This window comes from Moschus berezovskii, chromosome 25 (assembly GCF_049115385.1).
Source record: "Moschus berezovskii isolate FMDL1 chromosome 25, NW_MosBer_1.0, whole genome shotgun sequence".
Classification (NCBI taxonomy): domain Eukaryota; kingdom Metazoa; phylum Chordata; class Mammalia; order Artiodactyla; family Moschidae; genus Moschus; species Moschus berezovskii.
This window is the reverse complement of record NC_142484.1, coordinates 43,166,842-43,187,272: the sequence shown is the minus strand read 5'-3', so window position 1 is coordinate 43,187,272 and position 20,431 is coordinate 43,166,842. Positions and strand designations below refer to the sequence as shown.

Below are 20,431 nucleotides of genomic sequence, written 5' to 3'. Positions count from 1 at the left end.
CTCATTGAGAACATGTTTTTATTAAAGCCTTAAGAATTGGATGAGAAGAGAAGGGAGGAAAAGCAGAAAAATAATACCTTATGTATGAATCAATGTATTTTTTGGTTCATATGGATCAATTTAAGAGAAATAAAGAAGAACTTTGTTTTAATATTCTTTTACTGCATTGACTATAGTTGAAGTCTTCAGTTCAGTTCAGTTCAGTCGCTCAGTCGTGTCTGACTCTTTGTGACCCCATGAATCACAGCACACCAGGACTCCCTGTCCATCACCAACTCCCGGAGTTCACTCAAACTCATGTCCATCGAGTCGGTGATGCCATCCAGCCATCTCATTCTCTGTCGTCCCCTTCTCCTCCTGCCCCCAATCCTTCTCAGCATCAGAGTCTTTTCCAGTGAGTCAACTCGTCGCATGAGGTGGCCAAAGTATTGGAGTTTCAGCTTAAAAATGCTTTAAAAAGTTTAGTTTATAAAAATATAAAAAATCTCTTATATGACAAATATATTACATTAAGAAACTTAGTAAAATTAATGCTTATAAGTAGGTGATCTCTCCCCCTAGCATGAAATACCATCATCCTCTGTTCTTTCTCAGAAGTTCCTATCAGTGTGTTGGGCTAAGTAGAGATCATATTATACTTAAAAACACAAATTCCTGGTTTCACCCTAGAGAGAGACCAAGCTGGGACCCAGCAATGTGTTTTATTAACCTTCTCAGTACTGCTTTGCCTTTACTGAGTGTCTGATTATGCTCCTAAGCATAACTTCTCACCACTACCTACCTTTCACCTCCTCTCTTACTCTCTTTTCTTCACCTGTTCAACTCTCACTCATCCTTCAAGTGCCAGTTGATATACCCCTTATGCACAGATTTCTCCCTAATTCCACTAAGCAGAGCTGATCTGTTCTTGGCCTGGACCCCTAAAGATACAGGGTAAAATACTATGAATAATTGGTTTCCTTCCATATACTGGAGAATAATTTATTACCTACATATATGGTGTTTTCCACTTGAAATCAGTTTCTTCACAGTGGAACAGGGCCACCCGCAGGGCATGCAGAGAAAACATTTCGTGGAGTTTCTGTCAATACAAGCAATTTGAATTGCCCCAGATCAGCATGTCAGTATCACTTTGGTGGCCCAGTTCCATAAAATTTGATGAAAGAAATACTATACTTTTCATCAGGAGCCATCTATTTACCAGGAATACAGACCCGGTCTCCCTAAATATGATGCGAAAGCTCCTCTGGTATTTTGACTCACTAAATAAATGTTAAAAACATTCCAATTAAGAACTTATAGAATAAATTTAATAGATTGAATTATTCAAACATTTAAAAACGCATGCTACATATCTCCAAATTTGGTAGTACTTTGGATGATGAGAATAAAATGCCCAATATCCAATTTCAATTAGAAAAACCCTCATAAACAAACACAGTCATGTCTCCAATTATCTTAGTAAAAACAGGATGATGAATACAAGATGGTATATTTCTGACTACATCTGGGTAGGGATGAAAATGATCTTTCAGTTCATCTATAAATGGCAGTGTAGTGCAGTCATTCATTTTATGGGCTACTAATTAACCTAATATGCATAGATCAAAAACAATAAGAGTAAACGCAATAAGCATTTTTTTCCTAAGAAAACAAGTATAGATTTTGCTTTATAACTTGAAGACTGAGAGTTACAGTGTACTTCATTTTGCTATGTGACTTTGCCCAGTGAACTCAGACTAGCCCAATACTTTCTAACCTGTGCTTCCTGACTCTTGGGATATGTGTGCTAATAGAGGCTAATTTATTGGGACTTGGCTGGGCTGTTATCCAACGCTAGGTTAGGATGCCCTTTGATGTACCTCGAAAATGCTCAATGTTTGGCTCTCTTTCAGCACTTAATACCTTATGTTGCAATTGCCTGCTTATTGTGTCTCCCACACTGGACTGAGATTTATTTTAGAGCATGATTCATTTTTACTCTGGCACTTGGTAGTGCAATACAGATGCCCAGAAAGTAGTCCCTGAATGGATAAAAGTCATTTTCTTGGCCTATTTTAAAGGGAGCATAATTGCTTTATAAGGTTGTGTTAGTTTCTGGAAAGAGTGTGGAGAAAAGGGAACCTTCTTGCACTTCTGGTGGGAATGTAAATCAGCCACAATGGTGGCTCAGATGGTAAAAAATCTGCCTGCAGTGCAGGAGACCTGGGTTCAATCCTTGGGTTGGGAAGATCTCCTGCAGGAGGGCATGGTACCCACTCTAGTATTCTTGCCTGGAGAATTCCATGGACAGAGGAGCCTGCTGGGCTGCAGTCGATGGAGTCTCAAAGAGTCAGAAACAACTGAGAGACTAACACTTTTGTGGAGAACAGTGTGGAGGTTCCTTAAAAACTAAAATTAGAACTATCATATGACCCAGCAATCCCACTACTGGACATGGTGGTGGTGCTGGTGGTGGTTTAGTTGCTAAGTCGTGTCCAACTCTTGTGACCCTGTGGACTGTAGCCTGCCAGGCTCCTCTGTCCATGGGGATTCTTTAGGCAAGAATACTGGAGTGGGTTGTCAGTTCCTTCTCCAGTGGATCTTCCCGACCCAGGAATCGAACCCAGGTCTCCTGCATTGCAGGCAGATTCATTACCAACTGAGCTATGAGGGAAGCCCACTACTAGGTATAGACCCTGAGTAAACCATAATTCAAAAAGACACATGAGGGGAAGAATGTCCACCTATGGTTAATTCGTGTTGATGTATGGCAGAAATCAAACCAATTTTGTAAACCAAACCAAACAATCAATTAAAATAAATTTTAAAAAGGACATATATACCCCAGTGTTCAATGCAGCACTATTTATAATAGCCAGCACATGGAAGTAACCTAAATGTTACATATGAATGGATAAAGAAGATGTAGTATATAATATATACAATGAAATATTACTCAACCTTAAAAATGAATGAAATTGGGTCATTTGTAGACAAGTCATCTGTTTTTAAACTCTTCTACTTGTAACAGAGATATTCTCTGCAACATTCCAGATAATTGGTTGTCCAGCCTCTGTTTAATTGCAGTGACAGAAAATCTTATTTTTTTTTAAACTGAAGTATAGTTAATTTTCAATGTTGTGTTAGTTTCAAGTGTATAGCAAAGTGATTCAGTTATACATGCATATATATATGTGTGTGTGTGTATGTATATATGTGTGTTTGTGTATATGTATATGTATATTTTTTCAGATTCTTTTCCTTTACAGGTTATTACAAGATATTGAGTATAGTTCCCTGTGCTATGCAGTATGTCATTGCTGTTTACCTATTTTATACATAGTAATATACATATATTAATCCCTAAATTCTATTTTATCTCCCCCGCTCTCTCCTCTTTGGTTTTTAAGTTACCCATTCCACCATTTTTTCTGACCACTGTGACTGTAATTTTTTTTCTTCTTGTTGCTAATTATGTCAGTTTTTCTTCTTCATTGCTATGAAGTCTATTACTTTATAAATTGCAAACTCTGGAATTTTTGTACTTCTGGGAGAGAGAAAGGAAAAATGAATTCTTTTGAAAAGAAAGATAACTTCATAAATCTGAAAGAATATTAAAAAGCATTGAATTGATTCTCCTTAGTTTACAGATGAGATTCAGTGCGATGGGGATTTGGCTTAAGGGACGATAACAGGGCTATAATTCCAGGATATGCACATATGCCCTAGATTATTTGAGGCTTCTATTTCATCTTGATTTCAAATGGCTGAGGTCAACTATTTCACCCTGTTTTTCTAACATGTTTTCCATGATCTGCTTTAAAAGGAATGCTCAAGTTCAATGTTTGGGCAAGTATCTGTTCAAATTTAAATTGGTTTCTTGACTTTAGTACCTCTCAGAAAATTTACATTAATGTGCCCTGTGATTCTTCAAGGAATAGTTACAGCATTTTTCATCTCTGGAAATTAATACCTAAAAGAATTGATGTTCAAATAATATGCTTTGGAACTTATACCTCCATTCTAAACATGCTCCATTTTTTCAGGTGTCCTGATGAAGTGATTTGCTTACATTCTAAAACTAATTTTGGCACGTTCAGGAATATATACAGGAAACCTTGTATGTAGACACAGTAGACATTCATAAAGCCTCAATGAAATTACTTGAAAGGCCTCTCCAACCACAAATTTCACATTATAGAGTCATCTGGGATTCTATCATTTATTTATTCATTTGGGCAGATAGGGATTTTTTAAATTACTTGGAACCAGAAAGAGGGACCTTCTCTCTTTTTTCTTCTTTAAATTTGAGTTATAACTGAAGTACTCTAAATTATACATAGGTAAAGTATGTTATTTGCTCACTTTTGACATATGTATATACATAAGAAACCATGATCAAAATGAAGATAATAAATACGTCCATCATTCAAAAAATGTTTTTTGCTCTTTTGTAATGCATCCTGCTCTCGACCCCTGCTAGTTATGGATCTGCTTTCTACCACTAAAGAATGCTTTGAATTTTCTAGAATGTTGTATAAAAGAAATCATAGAGCTTATATTCTTTCAGGGTTTTTTTGGGGGGAGAGTCTGGTTTTTTTCACTCAGGCTAATAATTTTGTGATTCATCTGGGTTCATATGCATAGATATATGTCATTTTTTAACTGCTTATTAATTTTTCAGGCACAATAAATAATTATTCATCCATCCATCTGTTGATGGAGATTTAAATTGTTTGTAGGCCTTGGGTATTAAAGTGGTTAATGAATATTTTTGAAGAGGTTAGGAGTGGATATGTTTGTGTTTTGGGGGGATAAGTGTTTGGAAGAGGAAAGGCTTGGTTGTTTTGTAGAACTGCTGTTCTTTTTAAATAGTGCTATTAATCTTTTTGTGTGAACTAGTGTACTTATCTTGCTCTTCTGTTACCCCTAGGAAGTAAAGCAATGGCAGAGACAATAGCAAAGGGAGTGCCCTATGAAAGAAGTTAGAGGGGAGATGATTTGGATTGGGGCATCTGGGAAAGGCAAGTTTTGCTAGGCTTCCAAATCTGTGTACTGGGAAGAGTGAAAAGGAGGGTGTACTCAAGTATTAAGTTCCATAGACCGACTCCCTTATTTCTCATGTGACCCTTTACAAGTGGAAACTTGTTTCTACTGTATTGGAATTTCCAGTATTATTTTCCACCCATTCTACGCCCTCTGCGACTCTAATGATGCATATCAGTACTGCCCTGGTGTCATCCCAGCTTGTTTGCTTCTGTTGATGGCTCTCACTCCCTGATGGGCCTTCTGTTTCGTAGGTGCTTCCTTGTGAAGAAGAAGAGTGGGGCGGTGTCTATACTTTTGGAGACAGAAGTGTTTTAATACCTTTCCTAGAAAGATTTGAGGTGGATTTTCTTAGCTAGGTCATTTAGTACTTATTGTTGCTCATATGATTGTAAGAGTAAATAAAGGTAACTTACAGACAATATTTTATTTGATAGTAAAAAGGTAATAAGAAATGAGACTGCTGTGGTCTTTCAGTCTTTGATATAGCATCACCTATTCATTCTGGATGTCCCCTATGAGCTAACACTAGGTTTGCAGCAATCCATTATGCCAGTATTAATTTTGTGAAATGACATGTTTGCACGCTTTCTTTTTAAGAACAAGTGTTATGTAATATCAGAAACACTGATTTTAAAATATTTTCCATAAGGGGAATTATGTCTGAGAGTATTCTTAAAAAATCAGCACTGTAACTTTTTTCTTCACATTCACCATGTTTTGTTCTATACTTGAAGATGTGGTTTTTAGAAAGCTTCAGGTTTTGCTTATTTTTTTTTTTGGAAATTTTTCCTAGATAGTGAAGTCCAAAAGAAATTATTTGACATTGACTTTGATGGAGAAAACCAAAGCAGTTAGGGTATGGGATGTCAGCTGTGTCCTGTTGTATTAGTTATTGATGTTTGCTGTAGTGTGTTCCTGTAAAAGTGTGCGTGTAGTCACCATTCTGATTGGAATATTTGAAAAATACCAAAAAGGACTTTTCTGTGAAGGGTGGAAAAGATTCTACTTTGTCTTAAGTACCTTGAAACTAATGCTAATTCAAAAAAAAAAAAAGGTTTTTCTTGACAGAGAACATGCAAGGTGATAGATGATCTCAATTAGGCTTCCCACAGAGCAGCCTAGTACTTTGACTTTTAAGGTAATAATTTTTTGTACTTTTTTTCTCAGTATGACTTAAGTTAAAATGTACTTATGTGTATTTTTATAGTTCCTGGCCTGACAGGGGTCTGCATGGTACTGGTGCTATTCTTGATGATTACAGCTTCAACATATGCAATACGGTGAGTGTCAGAGCCATTATTTTGATTTTTCTTGGTCAGACTATTTAGATTTCCTTCAGATTATCTTCATTTTCATATGTAGAAAATGTCTTGATTAACCCAAATGCTTAGTCAATGCAGTATTCTGGTTCCTGTGTAACTAAGAGAGAAATAGAGACATTTCTATATATAATTTCCTGTTTTAGAAAAATCTTTCAGTCAAATATTCTGAGTGATAAGGAATTGTGTATGGGGACGTTTCAAGTAAGTATTCTCAAGTGGAATAAAAGGAAGGTGTGTCTTACTAAACATTAAAAAATATGCCTCAATAACTTAGAATAGGGCATTACTATGACATACACCTGAAACTAATATAATATTATAAGGAAACTATACTTTAATTAATAAAAACAGAATAGGACTTACTTATAAAAATGACCAAGGCCTTGAACTAAGTGATAGTTGGTAGAAAGCCCTGAAGAGGACTTTGCCATATGTGAGAGCTTGCTAAGTAATGAAGGTGCCATTACAAGTTTGTGAGGAAAGGAAGGCTTAAATGAGTGAAAGTCTAGCTCAGTGAAAAAGTTAACTGTGAAAAATTACACCACTGGAGATTTGGAGGAAACTTTAAGTTATATTTATCGGTGCTCATAATTCACAAGGGGAAATATAGGAAATATTTAGCTATCTAAAAATATGAAAACTAAAACTCCTGAATGCCAATATGCATTATAAAAATTGGAAGGTAAACATGTTACTGGGAACATTATTACACTCACATGGAGCTATGCATGCATGTTAAGCTGCTTCAGTCGTGTCTGACTCTGTGAGCCTGTGGACTGTTGCTCACCTGGCTCCTCTTCCATTCTTCAGGCGAGAATATTGGAGTGGGTTTCCATGCCCTCCTCCAGGGGATCTTCCTCACTCAGGGATTGAACCCGTGTCTCATGTCTCCTGCATTGACAGGCAGGTTCTTTACCAGTAGTGCCTCCTGGGAAACCCTTCTATGGTACTAGTACATTCTTAAATTTGAATAGTTTACTTGCAATAGTTGAGAACTATGCCGTAGAAATGGGTAATTTCTATGAACAGGGAAGCACAGAAGAATTGAAAGCAAGTAACACACAAATGAAATAATACCCAGTTCCAAGATACTGGAGACGTATATAGTCGAGTCTGGGTTTGGGGAGACAGGCACTCCTACCCTATGATTGGGTTCTTAATTCATAACCATATTTTATAGAGCAATGGGTGGTGTATATAAAGAAATCTTACAAAATGTGTGTCCTTTGACATAATTCTACTTCTAGAAATTTAGATTAAAAAAGATCAGATCTATGCAAGAAGGTGACTGTTATAAGGGTGTTACTGATCTTGTTTATGGTAGCAATCTGTGACTGAAGTAAATGTGACTGTATTGGTTATTGCCTAAACTGGGAGTTCTAAAAGGTTTCAGAAGTTATATCAGAATCATCTAAGCTTTTATCAGATAGCTTCCCTCCACCTCCAAGAGTCTAATATATGAGCATCCACTCAGATATATGAAATAAGTAACTGATAGCCTTTTTACTTCTTTCGAACATTTTATAGGTTGTGTTTATTGTACCCCTCCCTTTTTAGAATCTTGGTCCTCCCCCAGGCCAGTAACACAAGGTATTAAAGTTATATACTGTATAGAAAAATCATATAAAATTTTGATGAGCATTTATTTATCTCCATCTGAATTTCCTTTGAACTACTCTCAAAATACCTATGAGGATAGAAACATTAGTTGTTTTTAAATCATTTGAAAATTGAGAATATTGATAAAGAAAGGCAGCAGTAGTACACATTAGCAGACTCTTGCCTGCTCCTTAGTCTTACATCATAATAATTTAAAAATGAACACCTGACTTTAATTTTTTCCATGTATCTTTATTTGAAATACAAAGAATCTTCAAGATGATAAAGTGTTGTTTGTAATTTTTGTCAGTTTTCTGCAATGGTATGCTAATATGTTGATATTAATAGATAAGTCTCAGATGAACTCATATTTCAACTTTCAATAGGGACATGTATTTGAAAGAATGCATGCTTGTTTTATTGAGATGCAGTAGGAAGTGAAATTGAAATTAAGTTGTTTGTTTTTTTCAGAGTTTCTAACTATGACATCTTCTGGTATACACATAATCTCTTCTTTGTCTTCTACATGTTGCTGATGTTACATGTATCAGGGTAAGTTTAATAGTTAAAAACCACGTGTGCTTAAAAACGGGGTAATGACAGATGAGTCTATAGAAATTTTCATAGGAAATGGCAAAATTGTTTGGTTACTGGAATTGAGGGTAGTATCAAGAGTGGGCTGAATTGCTCTAGTTTGGACATAGCACGTTTTAATGGAACTAGCCTAAAAGTATATTCAAATGGAAAGACAACATTGCTTCTCCCACAGTGTTGTAGATTTTAAAGTCTTCTATAATTATATCTTTTTTCTAATTTTTTAAAAAATTTTTATTTGGAGGGAATATATGTATACTATTATAGTTATATCTTGATAAACTTTAAAATAAAATGAGCACGAAGTGAAGAACTTCAATATATTTAATGTTTGAATTTTCAGGAATTCCTTATGTCTTGCTGCTGCAGAGTTTGTAACAATGGAATTACCAATTTTTAGTTTAAGAAGTCCTAGGGGCACTAGTATTTGCCGAGAAAGCCAAGGATTTACAAGGACCAAAGAAAAAACATCTGTGAAAAGCACCAGAAAATCACAGAGGGAAAAACAATAGCTTCTAAGTTGTTTCAAAAAATATATCCCCAATTCTGTGAAACATATGTGAACCCAAGCAGTATACTCAAATGTATGGTGCTTAAAATAATTCATTATGTTAGAGGATGTAAGTAATATACTTTTTGTGTATGTACACGTCTATATGATTACTACAGTGGACCTATGGACTTAACACTCACACTAATCTGACACAGTAGGCTATTGTTCGGCACCAGATTCACTTGGTTTAGTAGAAGGATACAGGACTGGAAACAGAATGTGAGCAGGATAATGTCAGATGCTTCTTCAGTGGGAGTCCCTCTAGATGTTCAGGAACCGTTTCCCACCCTCTCTCCATTACCTCCTATGTAGTAACTCAGTTTTAAGATGAGATTGTATGGGTAGGTAAGGACTACTTTGCCTTGGGGAAGGCTCAAGCTCCACAGAAATCAATCTTTTGATAACCATCAGCTTTACTAAAGGGATGCTCTCAGTTGCTAGAACACACTGCATCAGGAAGCTGAATCAGCATCCTCCTTGTCCAGATGTGTTCCATTGGTAACAAACAATGCTGACTGGCAGCACAGCTGTCACTCCTTGTTTGTCTTAACCAGAAGTGTTTCCAGGGAGACAGTATGTGGAGAAGAGTTCAGGCCTGCTGTTAAATTTTTCTTCAGAATGTTTTCTAATATACTTTCCCAGTACAGTAAATCTTATGCATTAATGATATACTTATCTCAAGCTGCCTGTTCAAAATGTTTTTCCTCCAGTTTTGGAGGCCACTGGTTTAGATATCAGCATTTTATGGACCTCTGTCTCCCATGTCCTTGTTTAGTTTGTTCTGTATCATGGTTCTAGAACATATAATTGTAGAGCATTAGACATATGGCTGGGCTTCTCTGGTGGCTCAGATGGTACAGAATCTGCCTGCAGTGCAAAAGACCTGGGTTTGATCACTGGGTTAGGAAGATCCCCTGGAGAAGGGGATGGAAACCCACTCTAGCAGTCTTGCCTGGAGAATCCCATGGATAGTGGAGTTGGCAGAGTCCATGGGGTTACAAAGAGTAGGACACAACTGAGAACTGAAACACACACACACACACACACACACGATATATGGCCACACATAATCCTGACATCCAGCCACCTATGGCTGCCACACAGGGAAGAGGGCCACAGTCAGTGGAACCTCTGGGTTCTGTTCTTTTCCCTTGTGGGGCTAGCATATTCTGTAACACCAAGAAAGCCCTTGGTAGAGAAAATCTGCTTTATGTTCTGTTCTTTAAATGGCTTGTTTGGTTGTCCAGGGCTATTATCATAAAAATGTACTATGACCTAACAGATGTGCTACTAATGGTAATACTAATTTAAAACATTTGCATAATGTTTACTATACGCCAGGCATAAACTCAAAATGATTTAGATGCTTTATACTATTAAAGGATTATAGTTCTATAAGGATAAATAATACTGTTAAACACCCTTTACATGAGAAAATAGGTTTAGGGAGAGTACATAACTTGCTAAAGATTGCTTAACTGATGTATTTTGCTTTCAGATCCAGGCATTCTGACTCAAAAACCCATAGTGTTTCTGTTTTGTTTTGTTGTTTTTTAGAGAGTTCAATGCTTTTAAAAATTTGGTTTTAAGTTTTTTTCCCAAACGTATTCATTTTTAATTGAAGGAAAATTGCTTCCCAATATTGTGTTGGCCTCTGCCATTCATCAACATGAGTCAGCCGTAGGAATACATGTGTCCCCTCCATCTTGAACGTCCCCCCGGCCTCTCACCCCTTCCCAGCCCTCTAAGTTGTTACAGAGTCCTGGTTTGGATTCCCCGAGTCATGCAGCACATTCCCATCGGTTATCTGTGTCACACACGGCAGTGCATATGCTTCCGTGTACTGTCCCCCTTCGTCCTGCCATCTCCATCCCCTCAGCACCGTAAGTCTGTTCTCTGTGTCTGCATCTCCACTGTTGCCCTGTAAATAGGTTCATAAGTACCATCTTTCTAGATTCCATATATATGTTTTTCTCTTTCTGACTTACTTCAGTCTGTATAATGGGGAACGCCTTTGAGTCAGTTCTGATGATGTGGATGAACATAGAGCCTATTATACAAGGTCTTAAGTTTTTATTTTAAAGCTTAATATCTTGATTTACCTGGGCTTGTTCTCTCTAGCTATAATAGATTAGAGAAAAATATAATAACTTGCTGGTAAAATTAGTTATGCATTTTTTTTGCTTCTAAGCTGTACTAAATTAAAATTCTGAGAAGATCTGTTTCTTTGTATTTCAAATAGAATCACTTTTCTAAGGTTCAAGAGTTTAAATAAACTTCTGAAATTTAGAGAGTATTGAGTTCTTTCTCCATTTTTGGGGGAAATACAATATATATTTAAATCTTGATTTTACTCTTGTGGAAGTAAACAGAAAGTGACTTTAATTTTTATAAAGAAATAACCAAACACATCTACAGAATGACTTATATTTTCAATCTGTTATACCAACTGAATTAATAGTTCTTTGCTGACTCTGTGGACATGAGTTTGAGTGAACTCCGGGAGTTGGTGATGGACAGGGAGGCCTGGCGTGCTGTGATTCATGGGGTCGCGGAGAGTTGGACACGACTGAGCGACTGAACTGAACTGAACTGCATATTATAGATAAAAATGATGAAAACAGTTATTCTAATATTGAAATGTGTCTTGCAACAAATATACAATACTCTAAGCATTCTGTAGTATAAATATTTTATGAAGTTTAATTTTTAATTGGAGAATAATTGGCAAATAGAATATATTTAAAGTGTACAAGCAAATTAATACATCTATCATGTTACATAGTTACCTATTTTTCTGGCATGAACACTTGAGATTTACTCTCTTAGCAAATTTCAAGTATACAATATGGTATTGTTAACTGTAGTCATTGTGCTATAAGTCAAATCTGTCAAATTTATTCATCTTCTAACTAAAAGTTTGTAATTCTGTGAAGCTACATAGTTTACGCTTCTGGTATCGGGAAAAAACTACTACTGATAAATCTTACAGCTTTTTCAAAATGAAACATTTCTCAAATGTTCTTTTTTATTGCAAAAGATCTATCTGTAAGTAAATCTATTGAAGCTATTATTTGTTCCAATGTTGAAGACTTAGATATATTTTTATTTATAAAATGCTTTGTTAATTTTACTATCTAGTTTTTGGTTATACAAGTAAAGTACAGCTATTCAAAACAAGCTTCTTGAATTTATATTGAAGTTTATAGTAGAGTATGCTTTAAATTTGAACAGAAACTCACTATTTGTTGGGCATCGATGTGGTGAGTAAAATAATAAGGTATAGAAGAACAGTGTAATATGTAAGCTTTAGTCTCCCAGCATTGGTTATTATTTTGAAATTAAAAAAAATCAATTGAAAGTGCTAAAGGCAATTTTAAACTACATATTTTCCAAGTATAAACATACTTTATTTTCCAGAATTCTAGTAGTGCAGAAAATTGAAGGATCAACATAGGCTAGAAATTGTAGACAGTTTTTTAATTCAACAGCGAAGCTATTTGAAATTGTTGACTTTTATAATAAGGAGGCACAATTGCTTTATATAATTTTCTAAAGCCAATTTTATTTTTATAAAATCTCATTTTGAAGTAAGTTCAAATGATGATTTTGACCAAGATTCTTTCAGTCTCCCTACAACATATCTAAGTAAATTTCTAATTTTGAAAATCCCATTATGTTTTTGGAACGCTCTAATTTTTATGAAGTTATTTCTCTTTTGAAATAGATTCCAGAGCCCACATTCTTAACTACTAAATCAAGCTGGCTATTGGCATGGCTTCCCTGTATCCCATTTAAAGCTGGAAATTGAAATTAAATGTGGTGCTCCTTGGGTATGCAATCTATGTTGGCTAAGTGGAAGTCTTAGCTTTGCTCAAAATATTACATGCAATATTATTTAGGATTCAATTACCTTGATTGTTTGCTGTGTGGTTAGTTGCTCCGTTGTGTCCGACTCTTTTGACTCCATGAACTGTAATCTGCCAGGCTCCTCTGTCCATGGAATTCTCCAGGCAAGAGTACTGGAGTTGATAGCCATTTCCTTCTCCAGGGGATCATCCTGACCCAGGAATCAAACCAGGGTCTCCTGCATTGCAGGCAGATTCTTTACCAACTGAGCTACAAGGGAAGCCCAGTTACCTTGATTATGCATGCCTTTAGCTTAACCTAGTTTTTATTCATTTTGCCTATGTATTAGATTTTTTTCCATTAGTATTTATAAGCATTTATATTGCCTGGCACCCTAAAAAAGAATATTTCATAGACACTAAACTCAGTTTTTTTTCAGCGATTAAATGGATTTTTTAAATACATCATTTTTTTCTCTAGGAGATCAGTGTGGCATGGCAATTAAGAGCTTACATCACTTACTAGCTGTCGGACCTTGCCAGATAATTTGTCCTTTCTTGTTTATCCATTACATGGGATTAATAATAAAATATCCGTATGATAGAGTTATCTCATAGGTTTAAATAAGTGAATGCAGCAATTTAGGCAGAATATAGATATACTGAATAAATGTTAGCAAGAAAAAAATTATACTTGCACTAATACAAGTACCTGTTTAAGGAAGACACTCCACATTTAATTGGTTGAACAGTAATTTTTTTTTATAAACACACTTTTTTTTTTCAAGAGCCCAGATTTTCCTGTCAGCAAAGTAATCTGGTGAACCTGTAATGAAAATTGCTTAGCAGATCAGAGAATATTCCTTAAAAGGGCAGCAGTCTTTATATGTTGTTAGACCTCAAAAGGGCAATAGATTTTAATGATAAAGGTTTATTTGAGGACTTTAAGACAAACCTTCTCCTAAGGAATTTTTTTCCTCATGTATTTTAATACACTTTTATAGGAGATTGCTATTTTTACACTGCATTTAAAGATATTTCAATTCAGAAGACATTCAGAAAAAATATTGAAAAGCCAAAAATATTTCCTCTTTCCAGACACAAATGTAACTGGACCTTTCTTTCTTCATTTTCATTTGAAAAACTCATCAAGGGGAGAGATATACTGCCATTCTCACTTACTGATAAAAGGGATATTGGAGGGAAAAGCAATTATGAATGTCACAGAGTCTCAGCCCAGAGCCTCACTGGACTCCTTTGAAAGGCACATGGAAGGAACGCATTGTAAATGAGATTTGGCACCTTAGCCTCTCAATTTTAAGACAGTCAGCACTCCCACTGGCTTTAGCTCTAGGAAGTGTTGCGTGGGTGGTAATTGTATTTTACTTTTTATTTACATAAGAGGCGAAATATAATGTGAGAATTCTGGAAAAGAAAGGGGGGAGGTCCTCCTCAGATGTGTGGATGACAGTGAGAGCCAAATAATAGTAAATATTAATAACTGAGCCAGCTGGACTTTTCAAACCATATTTTATTATTATATATAAATGATACGTGAATTATTCTTTTAAACAGAGCTTTCTGCCACTTGGGACTATTTACTGGCATGAGTTCATTATAGAGCATGATTTATATTCTGCTTAAATCATTTTTTCAGAAACTTTAAAAGGAATGGCTTTCTATGAGTGTGTTTCTAGAAACATTTATTCTTTAAACCCAAGGAACACAGTGAGTAGCCTTTGTCAACAAGTACAGTGAACCAGAGGCATTGTCAGCTTCATAGGAATTAAAGTCAAGAAGTTAACCTGGTGCAGAAAAATACTTATGATATGAGGCTTATTGTGTTGGTTTATCTTTCTTCTACTATGCCCTCAGGAGGAGGAAATTAAGAATATACTGTTGAAGGAATTTATGCAACATAGTTAAGTGTTAGAAGTTGCTGGTTCCCCAAATTTTTTCTTTTAGAAGCACTTGTACTGAGGTCTCCTTTTACCCACTCTGGCGTGGAGGGAGGAGAGGCTTGTGGGATTTTCTTCCTGGGGAGAGCACCTGCCCTTCTTAGAATGTCAGAAGGAAACTTGGCAAAGTCACGTGAAAGGAAGGCCCGGAAGCTGTAGGTTAAGCCAAAAGTAGTGCAGCATCACCGACTCAACAGGTGTGAATTTGAGCAAATTCTGGGAGATAGAGGACAGAGGAGCCTGGTGTGCTGCTGTCCATTAGGTCGCAGAGTTGGACACAACTTAGCGATTGAAAAACAGCAGCAACAGGAAAATATTAATGGGCTTCCAGGTGGTGCTAGTGCTAAAGAATCCACCTGCCAGTGTGAGAGATGCAAGAGACACTGGTTCGATCCCTGGGTTGGAAAGATCCTTTGGAGTAGGAAATGGCAACCCACTACAGTATTCCTGCCTGGGAAATCCCATGGATAGACGAGCCTGGTGGACTACAGTCTGTAGGGTCACAAAGAATCAGACACACGTGAGCACACACACATGCACGAATATAAAACCTTAGGTAAAAGGGAGAAAGTCAGGTGATAGCTGAAGTTGTAGTTGAATAGTAGAAAATCCCAGTGTTCTCTGCAGCCTACAGCCTATTATACATCTGTGAGTTAGAATTCTAAAGAGGAAAAACAATACAGCAGGGTGATATATCCGAGGTAAATTGTAGTGTTTTTGAGGATAGGATTATTTCCTTTTAAAAAGCTTTCTGTTTTATGTGGGGGTGTAGCCGATTCACAGTGCTGTGATAGTTTCAGGTGCATAGCAAAGAGACTCAGCCATGCATACACACATATCCATTCTCCTCCAAGCACCTCTTCCATCCAGGTTGCCACAGAGCATTGAGCAGGGTTCCATGAGCTATACAGCAGGTCCTTGTTGGTTGGGATAGGACTATTTCTTCCTCATCTTTATGTGTGAAATTCCTTTCACAAGTCATCATTCGCTCAGTATTTGCTGGATTATGTGAAATTCTGTTAATTGGCCTTTATCTAGGAGTGTGTTGTCCTTCTAGGCCCTTACAATTTTCTTCAAATACTGAAGTATTGCAGACAACAATAAAAATAATCTGTGTATTTGTTTAAATATAACTTGGCTTGCCATTCTGGGCCTGTCACTTACATTTAGTGTTGTTTAGATAATAAGTTATTATGGCAACTGGAATATCAATTCATGTGCCAGAGGAATTAACTTTGAAGTCTTGACTATTTTGGTTGTGTTGTAGACTGGCATATTTTTATTGGAGATTTTTGTGTGCCTCTTTGCCTAAAAATTCTTTGGATTGTGGGAGAAAATTTTTTATCTCTTTGTCTTCTTTCACTTTTTGGTTTTTAATTTTTCACTTAAATTATACAGGGTGAATAAAATTCCTGGGAAAGTAAGTCTTTGTTATATGCAGTCCAAAGTCCCCTTCCATAATATTTTTATATTTTCTATATGTTAATAAATATAATGTTCTATACAACTGTGACCTTTAGATATGTATGTATTTTTCTCACTTCTAATTTCCTATTCACAGGATTTATTTTCATTCTTAGGTAAAAATGATTCTTTATGTAATAATTCCTGAATAAAGTCTTATGATTTATTTACTTTTGTTGCTATTTTGTCCTGAAAGCCAGGTGAGGGTGGGAACTGAGATTATGGGGTATTTTCTGTGATAAGGATGCCATATGTATATATAGATGTAAGTAATATATACAAGACATTTTCATGTACATAAATTGATTTTTACTGTGTGTGTATGTGTGTGTGTGTGCGTGCGTGTGCGCACACGCATGCATGCGTGATCAGTTGTGTCTGACTCTTTGCGACCCCTGAACTGTATCCTGCCAGGCTCCTCTGTCCATGGGATTCTCCAAACAAGAATACTGGAGTGGGTTGCCATGCCCTTCCCCAGGGGATTTTCCTGACCCAGGCATCAAACCCATGTCTCCCGCACTGGCAGGTGGATTCTTTACCACTGAGCCACCAGGGAAGCTCAATTTATGCTACAAGCTATACTTATTAATTAATTTTTAATCTTCTAAGTTATGAGTTTACCTTCTCCCCATTTTGAGGATAGAAATAGTGAACTTCAGAGCGAATACTTTCTCATGTAATTTTAACCTAGGTTTTTCTCCTGGGACCTTGGTTATAATAACAAATGGTTCTGGCTTGAGGTACAGGGTAAAATGGTTGGAGAGGAAGGAGAAGGAACAAGGGCTAAATTTATTATAAGAAATATTTTCAGTACATCAGTGTTTTTCTGAAATGTGGAATAATTCTTTTATCCCACACTGCCATTTTAGTAAAGCCTGAAAGCAGAGGAAATAGTAACAAATATTAGATGCTTACATATTTTTTCCTTCCCAAGAGATCAAAGTCCTTTCCTTTATAAACCTGTTAAGTAGAGGATAACAGGTACTATCTCTCTTTCAGCTGAGGAAGCTTATTAGAATGACCTATTTTACTTTGCACACTTAAGGGAGGTTTGACTCTCGATCCTAGGTCCTTAGATTCCAAGGCTTTGTTTTGCCAGCTGCACAGAGTCTGTGGCAGGATACTTAATTGCAGGGCTTACTACATAGTGAAAATACAGGGCCCTTTGATAATAAATTGTTAAGCGTTTGAAGATGATGGCAACAGAACACTTAATCAATTACAATGCCTCTCTAAGAGTAGGAGCCCATGAGACCACACGGGTCATACATCCATGATGCTGGCTGGTCTGTGTTACTCGAGTCAAGCTGAAGGATGCAAATACATTCAGGCATCCAAAGCAGGAACTCAGGAAAAATGGAGAGGCACATTTCTGGCTAGAATTTGGCTAGACCAGACAAAGTGAGGATGAGAATAGAAGCTTTGGTTGGGTGAATATCCAGATGCTTACAGTTTCCCTGAGGTATACTGGGTACTTAGCTTAGAAAAGTGCTCTAGTTTCAGAGGATGCTAAGAGATAGGCTTGACTTTTTTGATTACTTGTCTGCTTAGGTTAGGATGGACTCAGTTCAGGGCAGGACTGAGATCTCAGGTTGGACTTCACAGTACTCAAGGGTGAAGAGGGATGCTGTTAGTTGCAGACTAATTTAGTGTTGTTCCCTGCAAAGGTGAATGTACACACATGGTTTATTTTACTAAATGCCATTTGTGAAAGTCTGGACATCTTTATTGAAGTCAGATCGAGTTCAAACTAACTTCTCTGTTAAAACCAGATGACTCCTCAATCACGTTTCAACAGACACAACAAAAATTGTTTATATACTTCTAGAATTCATTAATCCATTCAGTGAATATTTATTGAACACTTGTTATGAATTACAGGCCCTGTTTTAAACACTATAAAAATAGAGGCACAAGACAAATCTTTGATCTTAAGTACTGTACATTCTAGTAGATTCCACAGAATTCCAGTGGATTTTGAAATACTGAATTTGGGTGTATTTTGTCATTTTCTTAAGCTTTTTGTTTTTTGTACTTGAAGCAAAGTGAAAAAAATGACCAGCAATTAGGTATTGTTTTCTATAAAGAAAAGGAGCATTTTGTATGTTATAGAATGCTAGGTAAAAAATAGATTCCTTGTGGGATTTTTTCCTCCACTTTAAAAAAGAATTAAAATCACTAAAACCATAAATGTCTCATAAGCGACACTGCCTTTGTTAGAAATTTGTAACTTGCAATTAAAGTAGAGATAATTTTGTGACACTCCTTTTGGAGGGCATGGTGTTTTGTAGTATTTAACTTTTACTAGAAAATGTTCTTGTGAGTTCTGTGTTTTAATCTGGTAAGGATTTATTCCCTGTACTATATTACTTTCAGTGACTTTGTCACAGCCAGGCATTAAAAAGTTAGTAGCATAACTGAAATATTTCATGAGGCAAAATGGAGAAATAGAAGGAAACCTGTTTTGTGGAAATGCTGTTGAGTATTGAAAGTGCATCTTGAAATCCTTATGATTGCAAAAACAATAGTGTCCACAACCACATATTTTGATACACCATAAAATCCTAGATTTCTCATGATTGAAGAACACTAGACATTCCACAGATACTTCAAAGTCTCTCTTTTGGAACATAATTCCCGAAAAAATTAGTAATAAACTTTCTTCTTCCCACAGTCTGTGTGCCTCCATCCGCCACTGTATCACTAGCTTAACTTGGCAAGACTTTCTGCTTTCAGTTGACTAACATCGTTTTTTTTCCTTTTTCATTTTCAAATGATTTTTCATTTAATCTTGAGAGATACAACAATATAAGAATGTGCCTTTTATTTTAACTTTTGGATACACTTGCCATATTTAAAAAATTATGTAGTTGTTACTTACTTTGAAAAAGTAATTCACTAGGAATACATTGACGGAGAAGGCAATGGCAAGCCACTCCAGTCTCTTGCCTAGAAAATCCCATGGATGGTTGAGCCTGGTGGGCTGCAGTCCGTGGGGTCCCTAAGAGTCGGACACGACTGAGCGACTTCACTTTCACTTTCACACACTGGAGAAGGAAATGGCAACCCACTCCAGTTTTCTTGCCTGGAGAATCCCAGGGATGGGGGAGCCTGGTGGGCTTCCATCTATGGGGTCACACAGAGTCGGACACGACTGAAGTGACTTAGCAGGAGCAGGAATACATTGAAGACTTAAAACATGCAAGACACTTGCTGGAGAGTTGAAGAGATTTGGCAGGGAGTATGGTTATAAGGCGAATGCATAATGCACAAGATATTAGCCCTTTTACTAGTTTGGGGATAAACAGTGTAATTTGTTCATTGTAATCTCTCATATTGAATTCCGTTTCCCTGTCCTTTAACATTGGGATCTCCGTTTCCTTCAGTTGCTTCTCCCACGAAGCCCTTTCCAGACTGTCATAATCAGAGTTCATCATCTCTGAGTGCTCTTTAGAGGCCATTACACATCTGTATAGCATTACTCATTTTGGTTTTGTTGCTGTTCTTGCTTTCATATCTAATTATACCCATTAAAGTTGTGGTATGGCTATTCAGTTTAGATTAATTAAAGTGAAATAATATGATAAATTCAATTTTTACCACATTTCAACAGCTGCATGTAGCCCATGGCTTGACAACACAGATTTAGATCATTTCCACCATCACATAAAGTTCTTTTGGATGGCAGTAAACTGTAAGCTTCTTGAAGGCAGCAGCTGCTGCTGCTGCTAAGTCGCTTTAGTCGTGTCCGACTCTGTGCGACCCTAGAGATGGCAGACCACCAGGCTCCCCCATCCCCAGGATTCTGCAGGCAAGAACACTGGAATGGGTTGCCATTTCCTTCTCCAATGCATGACAGTGAAAAGTGAAGGTGAAGTCGCTCAGTCATGTCCGACTCTTAGCGACCCCATGGACTGCAGCCTACCCGGCTCCTCTGTCCATGGGATTTTCCAGGCAAGAGTACTGGAGTGGGTTGCCATTGTCTTCTCTGCTTGAAGGCAGAGGCTATATCATTTAAATTAATCAGTCTCAAAATTTAAATAACAATCAGTGTGACAAAGG

The 20,431-nt window shown here is 36.7% G+C and overlaps 1 protein-coding gene across 3 annotated transcripts in view; it reads left to right on the top strand.

Annotated features, from left to right (window-relative positions):
• The window catches only part of NOX4 (NADPH oxidase 4), a 198,727-nt gene that overhangs the window by 57,228 nt on the left and 121,068 nt on the right, over positions 1–20,431 (top strand). For all 3 annotated transcript variants that reach the window (XM_055416177.2, XM_055416176.2, XM_055416179.2), the window contains 2 exons: positions 6,239–6,311; positions 8,424–8,504. In XM_055416177.2, coding sequence (XP_055272152.2) covers positions 6,239–6,311; positions 8,424–8,504 — 154 coding nt within the window. The remainder of the gene's footprint in view (positions 1–6,238; positions 6,312–8,423; positions 8,505–20,431) is intronic.